This window comes from Spodoptera frugiperda, chromosome 20 (genome assembly GCF_023101765.2).
Source record: "Spodoptera frugiperda isolate SF20-4 chromosome 20, AGI-APGP_CSIRO_Sfru_2.0, whole genome shotgun sequence".
Lineage (NCBI taxonomy): Eukaryota > Metazoa > Arthropoda > Insecta > Lepidoptera > Noctuidae > Spodoptera > Spodoptera frugiperda.
In genome coordinates, this window is record NC_064231.1 from 1,438,887 (window position 1) to 1,455,317 (window position 16,431).

Here is a 16,431-nt window from a genome sequence, read left to right on the forward strand (position 1 = left end):
AAAGAAAAAAACAATCCTCAAAAATAGCAAAATAAAAAGATAAAATAAATTATATTATTCATCTAAACTAACACATTATTTACAACTTAAAAATACCAAAAAAAAAGAAAAATTCAAATTCAATCTCAGTTCTTTTTTCAAACACCTTAAGATTCTAAATGGCCAGTTTGTACCGAGGTCATGTTACACATACAGTCTTGTATGCATGCGATGGTTACCAAAAATCTAGGTAAACTCAAATTAACAGAATACCCATCAATATAAAATAAGTATATAAGATAAAAGATACCAATTCATCTGTAAAATAGGTCGTTTCTCACAGAAAGGTCATGGGATGTCCTCGTAAGCTTCAATTATCTGTGGGTGATGACGTCATAGTGTCACCAGCCTTGTAATGGGGTTTAGCTGACGGCTGGCGCCTGTCTCGACTTCGCACTAAGCGGTTTTAATGGAAGATTTTAGTTAGCACTTTTGTTATTTCTTTCTTTATTTATTTAGGTTTAATATGTGTCTATTACATATAATATAAAGTCTATAAAAAATAGAAAATAGACAGATCACTTTGACTTTGCACGTGGTCTTGTGTTGGATATCTAGTCAGCCAAAGAGTACATTTCGGTAAAATTATTATGCTTTTTTAATAATCATCGTAAACTTAATGTCTGTTTTACCACCTTCATATAAGAGCCCGATAAACTTATGTGACAGATAGAGCATACAAATTACGTTCTTAATTCAAAGTTATCTGATACATAGCGGTTAATCAGACATTGTGTAACAAGTCCTTAGATTTACATTTTCATTCACGAAATTATCAAAAATATTGTGATATTAAATAGTTAAGTTGCATAATTTATATGATACGAATTCCCGATGACTCATCTGCCATGGCATTCCCATTAATTTTCCACGGAATACATAATACATAAGTTTAGGTAGCCTAAAACTTGTCTAGCTAACCTCGACACACATCAGTTTCCAGCAAGATGAACAATAAAACATATTGCAGTAGACATTATTAATAATGGTGGTTGTCTCCTGTCTAGACGATATCCTTGAGCTACTAACTACTACCAAACAGAATTATGCTAAGGGGTAGTAGATTCTAGAAGAAGTTATTTGAAATTAAGATTAAGATTTTCTTTGGTATATAAAGTTAATGGATGTTTGTTTTTTCTTTCGATTTTCTCGCACTGTAATAATATGGAGGACAAATAAGAACTCTATTATAAAAATAAAACAATGTAATCATGAGATTAATTTTACAATGCAAGTGATGATTTTCTATCAAAAAAAGTATGTGTAGGTGAAAGTATGGAAAGATTTAATAGCAAAGTAAACGCGATATTAGATTTTCTTTTAAGATCTAACTGCCGTACCCAGAATCATTTAATGGTTGCTTAACCCAGTCCTTCCGTTACTAAAACAATTCCTAAGGACTAGGTTCAGTAATGATTAAAGGACTCTGAGTGTGGCAGTAATGAATAGTTTAAGTAATCATTAAATGTCTCTAAGATTTAAAATAATAATATTATCATACGAAGGCAAACTTATGAATTTACTTAGTACAAATTTTCAACAAAACCAAGTCAGTTACATTAATAACGTCTGAATTTCATGATAGAAAGCAATTGGCTGTAGATCAGATGACATGATCAGAGCCGACAGTTGTCCGTGCCCTGTCTAGCCAATAGCCTGCTCGAGCCATCGCCCCAAGCCTCAGATATTACATGCAGCCTTCCTGATTGAAAAACTTGATTGCTTTTTTATAAAACTGCATTTCCCCTGTTTTTTGTTTCAAGAAAATTGATTTTGTGGTAACCCTGTAAGCTTTTGAACCAACCGTTTCTTTTTTTTAGTTTTGTTTTTTTTTTTGATACAGCTTAGCTTAAGTGAAACGTCTGAATATTTTGATCAAAGATCGAAGACTGTTTGGTATTCAAATATTCAATGTATGCCTTCAAGTCCATTGAGCAGATTTATTTACTTTTTGAAGTGAAAATCTAAATTCCATTTGTGATGTTTGTGTGAGTAATTGCTTATAGGATTTTCTTATAGATTTGTGATTAGCATTAGGGAGATAAAGTTAACCAAGAGACGCTAAGGTATTTCGGAAATAGTACGATATGAAATTTCGTTATCAGATTCATGCGTGTCGTCTTGTAAAGTATTGCATCTAAATCCAAAAGGCCGGCAACGCAATTGTAACGCCTATGGAGTTTTGGGTATCCATGGGCGGTGGCGATTACTTACCATCAGGTGATGCGTCTGCTCGTTTACCATTTTATACCATAAAAAAACAATATTAACGTTGTACTGAAAATACTTTAACTAAGCATGAACTTCTACAAAATAATTCCAACCCAATTACAACTGTTACATACGTCGCAAAGATTTCTATCTTCTCGTATACAGTAAAAATTGTACTTGGCATCTTCAAGTAAAACGTCAAAACGCTGTGGCAAGTTTTATCGCATTCCGAAGTGCCTTTTTCACGAGACACCATTTCACGGGTCTTTGAAACCACTCCATTTCATGTGCACATGTTTTATATAGGGCGACGTGTGTTTTCGCTATTCCTTTTTACTGACACCTTAGGGTACACTAAAAGTGGAAAGAATTTAATGAAATATTTTCTAGTTAGGCTTCTGTGAGGTGTGTAGGAGATTGAGTTGTGTGGAAACGAGGTTATGAATAATTTACTTGTGTTATATATATCTCATGAGGTTTTTCTGTAAGGAATTGATGATCAAAGTGATTGCACAGTGATTTTTATAAATTATGTAGGTTGAAATGATGTTTAGATTTAATTTCTAGTGGCGGACTACCTAGCAGGTTACCGAGGTTTCGACTCGAAAAGCAGGAGTAGGAACGGGGTGGCTTTTAGTCAGTAAGTCTGACACTCCCTCTCGCCTCGCCTAAGGCGGGAGAAGTCATTTGATTTTTGCCCAAAAAAAGTAAGACTCGAGAAAGAAATAAAATCAATTATGGGACTGTAAAAGAATTTTTGAAGAGTCGTTTTCAAACGTATTATCATGATTCCGTTTTGTATTTAACTGTTTATTTAGCATTCAGTTGTAGATATTATAAGCAGTAACAATTTGCGTAACGAAATAATTTCCTCTCCAAAAATTTTATTCTTTCTTGATACAATGCCAAGTTTTTGTTAAAATCTCCTTAAATCTGAAAACAATTTATTTTTCCTGCGCTTGATGTTAGTGTTTGGCAAGAGGTGAAAAGAAAATGTAAACACAAATCATATCCTTTTTGCTTTTCGTATACGTTTGGCTCCAAACAATACAGTTATGTAACTTCTTTGTATCTAGAAAGGCATATAGATATGATAAGTCTAAGCGAGAATATTTATAGTTCTAAAATTTTTTCCATAATTCGATCAATTTATTCTAAAGACAGACAGACTGATAGATACTTATTATATTTACATAGGGGATATATTTCAAAACGATGTACCAAATTATGAAAAGGTTTTTTTTGAGTGGGGAAAATCCTCTAGTGACTTTTCCCACCTTGGGCGAGACGAGAAGGAGTGTCAGATTCTTTCTCATCAAAACTACCCCGTTCCTACTCTTGGTTTTCAAGCCGGAGCCCCGATTAGACCGCTAGGTAGCCCGCAGTTCCGGATCAGGTATCAGCCCTACTGGGTCCCATCTGTGTTGGTCTGATAGCTCTTTAATAGTTTTTCCCATAACACCAATGATATATTAGCAATAAAAAATAATTTACCTACATTCACCCAAAAATCTTTCACAATTCCATAAACGCCATATTATTAAATAATTTCGTCAGCTAATTCTTCCAACTTCCATAGCAATCTGATGGTATCCCTTGGAATGGGATAATTAAACTGAATGGACTTATCTTCGCGCTCTAATTCTCTCATGGGGTGAGGAAACTCTAAGTGGTTTTAATGCTTGAATCACGGGTAACAGAATTATGTTACGGGAACCAAGTCAATGGGAATTTGGTTACGAAGATATTCTGAATGTAATATTATTTAATTTTGGGTCACTTTAGCTGTATAGTGTCAGTAAAGTAGAACCATTTGTCACCTACTCTTCCCACGGCGGTCGTAAGCATGAAGCAAGTACAAAGAGGTGACACATAAAAACGGCCCTGCCCAATGATATTATAAGTAAAAAGGTTATAAGCGCTCAGGAAGTAGCACATAAAAATGTGGACAACTGGCAAAGATTTTGTAGGCAACTGGACCTAGAGAACGAAAATGAGGCGTGGTTTGTAACGTCCCACGTTCTCAGGACATTGTCCCGCATTATGTTAAAGGGAAATTCAGTTATGACATTTCCTTTTAGTATTTGCTTCATGGTCGTAAGAGTAATAGTGAACTAAGGGACTACATAATTATTTAACAGAGACCAAGTAGCAATGTTCTTATATCTCACCGTTTTAAACTGCTCGGTTGCAGTAGCTGGGCAACGAACTGCCTCACAGCATGTAGCGCATCTGATTCCCGTACGGAGCAACTCTTTGTATGGTCCACAAATTGTTGTTTCGGTCTGGGTGTCATTTGTATGTATGTCGCTAAACGCAACCACAGCATACGAAGATATCCTAGTGTGGGCAAAGTTAAAAAAGACAGAAAAAAACTACGATCACGCTTGTTTCGCTAGCGCTAGCCTAGCCTGCAAATCCATTGTTTTGTAGAGGATACCAATAGTCCAGCAGTCTACTCTACTCTGAGCTGTTGATTATAGGTCGTTTTGGGTGTTTTAAGTCCAAAGTATCATGTTAAATAAATGATAAATGATATTTATTTTGTAAATAGGTTATAAAATAACACTTTTACACGTCAATATCATCAATATCATCTATCATTGTACATGATTGTGATTGGTATAATTAAAATGTAGGTTGAATTGTACTGGAAAGCCTTGTTGATAGAGTGGACTCATGTGTCATGGCCGAACAAGAGGACAGGCCAATTATTCGGATTTTGATTCCGATTTTTCACCGACAGTTTAAAGTCTGGAATTGTGGCTGGTACTTTTCGCAGTAGGTTATTGAATGAAAAGTGATCTATTCGGCATATAAATAAGTACAATGTTATTTGAAGTACAAAATGTTCTTATTAAAATAAAACTCAAGAACAAGTCTACAAACCGAAACCACCCACATGACTAACCATTAAATAATTACTTTGTAAACAAACACGCCAAAAATCTCATTTAAATACGTGTTTAAAAATAACATTTTTTGTAAGAAAATACCATTAATTTAAAATAATGTTATTCAAGTAGCTAAAGGCTATGTTTTTAATGTCAGCGATTATTATTTTATAAGAATATTTGGGGAATATCATCGTGTGGGCGGTACAGATGGCACGTGGGCTGAAAGGTTGAGCTCATACGCCTCACGAACCTTTCATGTGTCAATTTCACATAAATGTTATGAGTGTTACTGATTAATATCTTGTCTATGTTCGGTTCCTGTTCATTGAATTACGAAATGTCGTACCTGTATGTCGTATGTGCATGATTTTCTAAAGGTCGTTTTGAGACATTTGTCTTAGAATATCCTATAATGTTTATTGGTGAAATTATGCGTTGTCTATATTTAAACGACTTACGACTTACTTTTATGATTAGATTGGTGCTCTTATTTTCATCTTAATCTTCTATTTTGAAGCCAAGAGGTTGCACAACTATTTTTGGACTCAAAAATTTGACACAGAATCTAATAGTATGATAATTTAATGTCTTCTTTCATCATTGAAGTAGCTCTTCTCCAGTAGTAATTATCTTGTAAAAATCGCAAAAGTCTTAGACTGCATGGTTGACGTGTTTACTGGGCAACTGACTGCCGTGCAACGTGTAGCGTGTTTGATTCCCGCACGGAGCAACTCTTTGTGTGATTCACAAATTATTATTTCGGGTTTGGTTGTCATGTGCATGTGTACTTATATGTTTGTAAACGCACCTACGATACAGGAGAAAATCTTAGCGCGGCCTGTTTGCTATGTTTTTTTTTAAAGAAAAAAAGAATGAAAGATAAATACATCATTGTGAAAACCAATTCACCATTCACTAAGTCAGAAACGCAGTGTTAGATAGGTCAAGACAGTTATCGAGCGCCATTTCTTAAAGCAAACACAAGCTCTTAACAATTACCCTAATACCATACAATTGTCAAGCAATATGTCTTTTACCCTTCAACAAGGGTAACATTTAACTTGGGTTCCGTAGGCGTTAGTTATCAACCTGTCACTGGTCCAATGATTTTGATCTTCGTACCCAGGCTTCTTTAAACAACCCTGCGTGGGTGCGTAGGGTCCCTTTGTCAACTTTTTTAAATGTGAAATCTCAAAACAATATCGTATTTAGTTCGAGTAACCTTTTGTACATTTTTAGGGTAAGTAATTTAATTAATATATTTTTTGAGATCGCTTTTTTATTTGAAAGGTCATTGCTCTTGCCATACTTCAAAAGAGTTGAGAAATTTCTGAGTTAATTAATTATTGACGCTCTAAAATATTCGTAAGTCTTTCTCTATTACCTAATTCCATTGAGACATTTTGTCTGAGTATTTCCCGCCTGATTGCCGGGTTCCGCACTTGAAACAAGTGGACACACAAGCATACGACCGGTCCACTCATCCGTGATGTGCACAGTTTCCGGTCCTATGCGTAGCGCCGTCTGATCTCTGCAACCATCCGGAAAACCGGATTCTCGCACGATTTTATCGGTTATTTACGGGTGAACGCTAATTCACTCGAAGTCTGTAGAGGTTTTGGACTAAAAGAAAAGAGAAAAATTCAAAAACTACCAAAATAAAACCTGCAATAACATTATTATGCAGGATCTAAATCTCTATTTAGACCGTGAAACAACATTCTGCACTCAAGCTTAAAAATCTGCAAGTACAAATCTGTTTAGTTAGGACTCCATTTTTACTCGAGTTGTACCAAGAAACTTTATGCACTACTATGCCCTTTGCAGCGTAAACTCTTCATTACGCCTTCCAATAACGGTAACGAAGATCATTATCATACCTACACACCGCTACCCCACTATGCACCCTTGAGTGCAGCGCCGAAGGTTGCACAAGTGCATTGACTCCAGGTAACCCGCCCAAATTTCGTAGTACCGCTCCATCGGCTCTACGTGAAGGTGAGACGGCATTTTCAACGTGGTCGGGTTATAAATGGGTGGTAGTATTAAGCAACAGGTGGTGTTCTGCGCGTTACGTAAGGCGGGCGGCGCGCGCACCCCATTGAGGTAGTAGTACGGCGCTATCGATTAGGAGTACGACGGACCATCGATCCGAGGCCCCTTGTGTGCTTCACGACGTCTTTTTAATGTACGTCTTGGATTTGTCTGTATATTTTTTCAACTAATTATATGTTGGACATAGTTTGCCTTGGCAAAACGAACGTTTAATTTTCGTTGACTTAAAAATTTCATTTAGTTTACCTAGATTTTTATTTTAACATTTTATTCAATGTTCTGCAGAAAGTCAGTTCACACGATATGCGTATATTCGATTTACCATTGAATAGCGGCGGGAACACGTGGGGCATTCAGGGCGTTGACGTAACTTTGATTTGTACGAGTGTAAGCTCGGGAGGCGCTGGGAGTGGCCGGTTAAAAACTTTTTGACTCACAACCAATTGATACATACAACTTAACAATGAGAAATGCAAACCATTATTCCAATTCATTCACTTTGAAGTTAATAATTTACAAATTGCTATTCATTCATACCGCGAATCTGAGCCTTGTAGCATTGAACTCGTAAACTTAATAAAACATAACACGACGCTTCCATTTGTCCTAGATATGACATACATTAATTATTGACATATTTAAATGATATACTTATAATGACTGATTTAATTATTATTTGAAATTGTTGTATTGTTATTTGTGTCTGTTGTTATCACATAATATCTAATAACATTAGTTTTAAAGTTCTAACAAAATTACGGACATAACGGCCTTATTCAGTAGAATTTATGCTGCCTTAGATACAGATTTTTTAATAACTTCTCACATACGGAGACACTAATACAAAACAACTTTTAGAAGTCTCATTGCATCCCTTAAACATACAACATATTTAACATAAAGCAATCCTTACAACTCGACCCAGTATATTTTACAAAAATTAAAAATATAATTTATCACAGTTCACCTGACCTCATTCTTGTCAGGATCTTCATTTTGCCATCATATTTCATCTTGGTAATAACTACTCATTACTGGTTGGAGCTCGCAGTAATAGACGCGTGGACTAACCGCTATTAGGGTAAGCTACGTTTGCCGCGGTCAGTTTTTGAATGGGTAAACGTTTTTAAAGTGGCTTAGGTTATGCAGATTGATGTCGCGTGTGTAGTCTGAAGGTAATTTGGACTTATTATATGATATTTAAGAAATATTGAGAAGTGATACAAATGATAGATATAGTACAAAATTTTCGAATAAGGTACTTTTTCAAGTATCAAATCTCATATATCAGCAATTTGAAAATATTAATTTGTTTTGTTAGATTAAAATTGTGAGGAATTAAATTACTTATGACCAATCTAAATGGTAGCAAAAAGAAAAACAGTTAGTCAAATGATTGAGAAAACTAACTAAAGGAATATTAAAGAACGAAGAATAACTATCATAGCTAGAGTTATTTAATACAGTACAATGTTTCATAATATTAATTATTTCTTTATTCTTTACATAAACGAAGAACTAATTTTATTTAATTAAACAGAGTGAATGTAATAAGTTTCTCTATAGAGCGTTATTAATTTTGTTTTCTAAAGTAAATTTATACTTAGTTTTCATAATATTAAGATTCAGTTTGCAAGGTCTAAGCTTCGTGAAAAACAATTATAATGTAATGTATATTAATTGGATTAAATTAAATAGTTGTTATTTTATGGTACAAGCCGGTAAACGAATAGACGGATCACCTGATAGTAAGCAAACGTCGCCGCCCATGGACACCCGAAACACCAGAGGCGTTACAAGTGTTTTGCCGGCCTTTTGAGGGTTTAGGATTTAAAGGTTGTTGGGGAATTGGAATAATTGGGAGGAAGGGGTGTAATTGGGCCTCCGGTTAACTCAATCATACAACGAAACACAACGCAAGCGTTGTTTCACGTCGGTTTACGGTGAGGCCGTGGTATCACTCAGGTATATTATTCCAATGGATGTTGTGTTTGTTTTAACTATAATTAATCTAAAATTTAAATACACAAAGAGAGCCATGATTGATTTCAAAGGTCGTCCGTAAAGACTATGATTGATTGTAATGATATGGAGGTCATGGCATTTTGTACAGTTATGCACGCTACACCTTTAGTTTTAATTGTACAGTTGAACTGTCGAACTGTACAGTTAAATCGTAAGTCCTTACGGCCTGCACACCGATATAGCTTACAAATTAACGATTTAAAATTACAGAAGTTTGTATTTATTTTCAGGCAAATAAAAATCTTTGCTTGAATTAAAGAAAAACATCAATTAAGTTCATGAGCATTACTTAACAATGAATATAGCTATTTAATTTAAAAACTAGTTGATGTAACATTACACTTTACACTAATATTATCAATATGAAAGTTTGTTTGTTTGGATATTTGTTCATCAATTACGGTGAAACTAATGAACGGATTTTGTTCAAATTTGGTGTGCAGATAGGGTATGAACTAAATTGTGTGATAGAATACTTTTTACCCCACGGGAACGCGGGCGAAGCCACTGGCAGAAGCCAGTAGTTAATATGAGCAGCGTCTGGTATTAATTACCGGCAATGGTTCGCTGTCACTACGTTTATGTGAATTAATGGAATTTACAACGTTGCGGCGAATCCGAGTTATTTAATACCGATAACAACGTTTGCGAACGAGCCTGTTCCCATTTATTGTGTTTCGGAATTATGCGGGTAATGAGTGTATTAAATAAATGTATGGGCTTGTTATGTGCTCGTGTTTCGCTATTGAGTGGGATATTTATGTTTGGAAATTATGGTAGTGTCGATACATATTGTGGGACATAAATTAGAATTATTGTTTTATGTGTGTCATAGAATCTTGTAATCATATTTGAATGCACATATTTTTTAAAGTAAACTCAAAACAGTTTAAACAATCTAAATCACATTTCATACCGCAAACGTACGGTACTAACCAGTTATACACAAATTGGATCGTAGCAACTCACGCGTAGCACTTTACTACAAACGTTACTCTTTACGCTACGAGAACGCTACGTTTTTGCTACGATGCATGCGTAGCGTAGCGAGTTCATTGAATCAGTCATCATTAGGTTGAATCAAATTGGCGTAAATGTCACTCTTACTTTTCCGGGTGTCAATTTATTTGAAGCGAAGTATTTTTATCTATATGACAATACGTGAAGCGAATATGTCGCTCATGTTTCAAGTACCTACGGAAAAAAGTGTTCATACATTTACATTTAAAGGTAAATTGATTGATTGTATTTTTAGTGATAAAACCAAGCCTAAGTTTCTGTTATGTTAGAGAAAAGTTCAATAGATCAGTGTAGTTGAACTCTTGAACAGCTACATGATAAATCTAGGAGGGTACAGCGAGACAGTTTTATTACTAGAGCCGGTGATTACTCCGCGGCGCGCATCCGCAGCGAGATAGCTACTGAAAATTATTTTATGTTTGCCCTAGAAACTAGTTTTATTTTTATAACTACATGTCTGTAAAGTTTGTTTACAGGATTTCCTGTATGTAGCCTGAATGGTACGCATTCGTTAACTTTCATTGCACATACAAAAGGGTGTGAAAACACGTAGTCGGATTTAGTTTTTAAACCTTTAACCGCCACGTCAGACACTGGTGACCGACGCTTAACAGAGGATTTGCCTTTAACACTTTTTTTTGGCAGTTAATGCTACTTTTTTCACGTCACTCTTCTCAAAGTTTGTATTCAGCTAATGGCTACTTTCTCAGGAATCTACATCCTTGCTAAAAGTATCACAGATGAAAGATGTTTCCTGATAAGACAATGATGTTAGTTTTCGTATGTATGTATTTACAAAATTTAAAGAGAAAATTAGCGTCTAATTAAATTATCATCATCACCTAAAAGACGTCCACGAGCGAAACAAAGGCTTACTCCTTACAGTTTCTAATAACACAGAACATTTTACCTTACATAATATCTCAGTTCTATATATAAACAGTACATGCCCTTTAAGTTCACTTTGTACCTGAGTTTGTTTTCCGACTAACATGACAGAGCATGACAGGTCTAGCCCTGTTTGACGGCAGTTCGTCAAAATCATTTATTCAGAAACCCCTAGTAATCTATTTGTGGGCGTTCGAAGAACGTATAAGCAATGAATACGACCTTTTAGCTTTGTGAAATATTTACATGGCTTGAGACTAGCTAGCTTGGAACTAGGGTTCTTTTAATTTTTAATAGTGTATTTTGATTAATTTCTTTTTTTACAGACATTTAGTTACAACTAAAAGTATTTGGGAATTTTCAAGTCTAATCAGTGTTGGAAAATTCCCAATGAGTTTCATTATACCTTTAAGGTAAATCGTTACAATTGATAGTTGAAAGTTACACTCAAAGTCAAAGCATTTATTTCAATTAAACCTTTTAAAGGCATTTTTGAAAGGTCAAAATAGAATAAGCTTTTTCCAAAAAGTATCGATAGAGTTTTTGCTCCATCGATACTTTTTCAAAAACCGAGCTCACCGATACTTTATTCTACGTAAATAACATCTGTTTGCCAAACAGATGGAAAAAAATCACTCATAAAAATAAACAGGTTAAAACGATCTGATTTAAACTACTCTTATCTAATGGCAGTACTCGGCTAAGCCATTAAATATATCTTTAAGACCTAGATTACGAGCAAACGAGTCAGTGTCCTATGTCTAGTGCTCTAATAAAACCTAAGATTAGATCCCGCAGCCATATTGCACTGGATATTGCATGACAGCCAACAGAAGTCTATTATCCACAGAATATTAAAACAACTGACAAATGAAAATGACACTTACGTTGTTGGAATAGGATTTAATGTCGAACGGCAGGTGGTTACGTCGTTGTGGTTTGCATAGTTGCTTCTTGTAAATACATGGGCCATGTTGGCCATGTAATTGGTATGCAAACAGAAAGGTTAGCAGGCCCGTTTGCTGAATCGTGTGGTTTAATCGGATCTTTTTTTACTTACTTTTTTTTGTCGGAGCTATTAGGGCGGGCTCAGAATGAATCAACGGTACATTTGTTGAAGTGAAATATTGTTGCATGACGCGCTCCTTTATATTACGTTGTCATTACTTCGTTAGTACTATTGTGTGGTTTGAATTTACTTTGTAGTGTATAAACATACATATTTATTACTTTTTGTATGACCCTTTTGTTGGTATTTTCCATCATTATGTAATTCAGACAGACAGACACTCGCAGTCTAGTCTTTAATTAGGTATCATTAACTCTGCCTTGATTTTTGTTGAAAATTGAGTCATGCTTTTATATTTTTGTTATGTTTGAAGGTTGACTGAAGCAAACAACTTTATGACGCTTCTTTCAAAATAAAAGATCTCATTATAAACGAAATAAAACATCAAATATTTTGTCTTCCTACAAACCAACGTTTCTTACGAAACTTCGTTACTTTATTCCATACAATTTATTCTATTGTGGAAGGTTATTCAGTAAGTTGAACAAATTGAGTTCATACAAATACATCGTCGTGTAAAGATGTAAAAGACACAAAGGAATGTTTAAAAAATAGACTTTGCTACGCGGCTACGAATTTCGTAGCAACTCGTAGCAGTCTAACTGTCGTAGAAATTTGCATGTAGCGTAGCGCTTGAATACAAGTTACTTGAATATATTACTATACAGATGCAGTCTCTTCTTGTGTATGTAGTAGATTTAAAATAAAATCTTCACATGTGGTTGAATTTTTACTGCAATCTTAAAAAAAAGAAATATTAATTTTTTCTACTTGAAATATCAATATAAAAAAATCTCATATTTGATGTAAAGATTTCCGATACATATATTTAGGATTCAAATACATTTGTTATGTTTGACATTTTATTATTAAAAAATAAATTTGTTATCACTACCCAAACCTCGTGACAATACCTACAATACATACAATTCTAAAATTGAAACGTCCATCCCATCCAACCCAAATCGAATTTTAATTTTGACACATGGCTGTGCATATTTCTTTTAACTTTACCGGTTTTTGGCATACAATTGTACGGTTGTTGCGTGGCTAATACAGTCGTGGGATGAGTCCAGTCACCCTGCGGTATTTGGGGGCTTGCAACTGCAGTACAGTGACCTCATGCGTACGCGAGAGGGGCGCAGGGGCGCCTCGTAACTAGGTCAGGGCCCCGCCCCCTCGGCTCCCTGCCCCGCACTTGATCGACCGCCAAAAATTTTAACGCTCACACAAACGAATCAGGGGATGGACGACAATGATAGACCGACAAATCGTTCTTTGATTTGTTATAAGATGATATTAGATTGGGGAGTTTGACTTAGGTACTCAATTTTGTACACAGGGCTTTTGGATTCCTTTAAAATAGATTAAAATCTGGTTGACTATTTTTAATCTTTTGAATGTTAGGTAATTTTATTTGAGGTAATTGCATGATATAATAATGAAGTACTATAGTAATATTCAACAAAAGCGAACTAATCCCTAAAACTACATGAAAATATTCTAAAACACATTATCAGTTTTTGATAGAAGTTCTAATCTTACAAGAATTGTGTGACGCACTCGTTTGGCTGATATTTCTCATTGGTATTTTCCATTCTATTTCCATCATTTGAATTAGGAATTCATGAATAATTGCATGCTGCAGCTGACTTCTACTCGAGTTTTCATTCATCATTCATGAACCGTTGTATGACGTGACGTCATTCGCTGTTTTTTCATTCAGTTCCATGTTTATTTAAAGATTTATTCATAAATGTGATGTGATTGATATTTTCTATTTACACAAAGTTTAAACGATAACCTGAAAATAAAAATGGAGCTATAATAACTATTTGATATCAAACAAGTAGTAACCAAATAGTATCTGATCGTTATTATTTAAGTTTTTTTTACCACATAATAGTGTTATATTACATTAAAATACTACACTGTAGATAACATTTCAAAAAGTAAACCTCTGCAGTCCATAATATATTTTAAAAATAAAAATGGCTCCTTCCTATCGATATCTTCGCACCGCATTCACATTCCACATTCAAAGAATGTGACAATATTACCCGCGTCGGAAGAACGTAGGAAATAAGAATAGCGGCCATGTTTGTTTGCAGTCTAATAATATTTGAATGAAAAGGGTTCGATACATTACATTATGTTCGGTGTTTGACGGTGGCCTTTGAATTTCAAATGAAAGTTTCTTTGGTTAGGCTGCGGTCAGTATTGTATTTAGTTTGTGAACAGTTTTTGAAAGTATTCCAATTATTTTGGATTTGTTAGAAGTGAGGTTTTTGAACGTTCTATATATTATCTACTATCTAAATTATAATCACACTTATGTTATAAACGTGAATATTTTGTTTGTTGGGATGTTTGGATATACTTCCGTCAATCACTGAACGGATTTCGATGAAATTTAGTATACAGACAGAGTATGAGCTGATTTTAGTGATAGGATTATTTTTACCCCACGGGAAGCTAGTGACTAGATAAATAACGACGTGTAATATATGAGTTTTATCTAAATTAGGATCGAGAACTGTTCAAATCAGATTTACCTTTAAACTATTGCAATAGTGACAACCGACTAAGAATAACCATTCATGACTAACTAAGCCGCTAATGTTATCGAAAGACAAATTGTTTTGAAAAATCGGAAGGACTAGTTGAAAAAAGAATTAAACATTCGTCTTTCCATTTCAACAACAAGAGTTTAAACAATCATTCAACCTGGCACGTGTAGGAAGAGAATGTAACGTTTACATAGGCCATACATACATACATAAATGAAGTATATTGTATGTATATGTAAAATAATTTTGAATTTTCCTTTCACGTGCTAATATTCCCGTTGTTTAACGTCGACGGAGCACGTATTTAATATCATATTAAGACGTTCAAAGAGCCTTCGCGAGGTAGAAAATCGAACTCATAAGATATGCTAATTAGTATCTTATCTCATCAGCAATAGGACGTGTCTTGTATGTAGGTATTGTGCCTTTGCGCCGGGCTCTAGGAAATGACGGGAATGTAGAAGGAGATGGGGCCCGGGATATTGTATCTGTTGGGATGTGGGAACTTGATCTGTATTGTGGTGTGATATTTAATATTGAATGTTGTGTTAAAATGTTGATGGTTGAGAATTGGAATATAATTTCGTAGTATAAGTCCGATGATGTAAATGAATTGAAAATTTTCTATGATTACATAAACGTATTTAAATTTTTCTGTTTATTCATTTATTTATAATTATGGTACAAAGGTGGACATAATGCAACAGTCATTCTTTCTTGTCAACTTTTATATGTTGATACTACAGTAGGAGCAAATAAGTCTGACATGAAATTTTAGATAAGATAATAATTGATGAATGGATAAATGTACGATATAAATAGGTACATACAATAACATATTATGATAAATACATTACTGTAAAATACGTATATAACTGTGAATAAAAATTGATTTTATACACAATGCAAAGGTTTTGACTATGATCTTTATAAATGAAATTGAAACAATTGCGTGTAACTTCAGTTTACCTTTGCCATAGATGGTCAATTGTTTCACATAACTACCACTAGCTGACCTTAAAAAGCTTTTACACTAGAAACACGTAGTAAAGCGATCAATAAAAATGATCTGTCACGATAATAAATAAAATAAAACTGCTACTTTACGTCAAATAGTGCAAGAAATAGGGTCATTTCACTTAAGAAAGTTATTCTAGGCATTATTTTTATACAGTTTTACGTAGCTCAACGGTTATCGTGGGAGAAAATAACTAATAATGTCACTTACAGGCGTTACACAGAGCAAGTTATGGTTAGGTAACAGTAAATGGTAAAAGGAGCTGCAATATTGAGACTTTTTGTTTAATATTACGGACCAATTTTTCTAGTTACTGTCGTAGTTGAAGTGAAATTGAAATAATTCTATCCGTCTTTGATTTTCTTTATAACAATATACAAAGATGAGGTTATAGTAAACCCAAATTAATGCCACAGACTTCGATTGTTTCTTTAAGATCATGTTTTACAAAATTAATGTGATTATAATATTTATTGTTACAGGAGAACGGGCGCGCGGCGCCGGACCTGACGGCCTCGCCGGGCCGAGCACCGCCCGGGCCGCCGCAGCCGCCGCGCGCCAACCATGCGCCGCCCTGCGTGCTGCAGCCAGACTTCCGAAAGGTATATTATTATATTATATTATATGTATATTATACTA

The 16,431-nt window shown here is 34.7% G+C and overlaps 1 protein-coding gene across 8 annotated transcripts in view; it reads left to right on the forward strand.

The window, feature by feature from the left end:
- LOC118282289 (rho GTPase-activating protein 100F) overlaps positions 1-16,431 on the forward strand; it is a 51,882-nt gene that overhangs the window by 22,914 nt on the left and 12,537 nt on the right. For all 8 annotated transcript variants that reach the window (XM_050701429.1, XM_050701432.1, XM_050701431.1 and 5 more), the window contains exon 2: positions 16,275-16,394. In XM_050701429.1, coding sequence (XP_050557386.1) covers positions 16,275-16,394 — 120 coding nt within the window. The remainder of the gene's footprint in view (positions 1-16,274; positions 16,395-16,431) is intronic.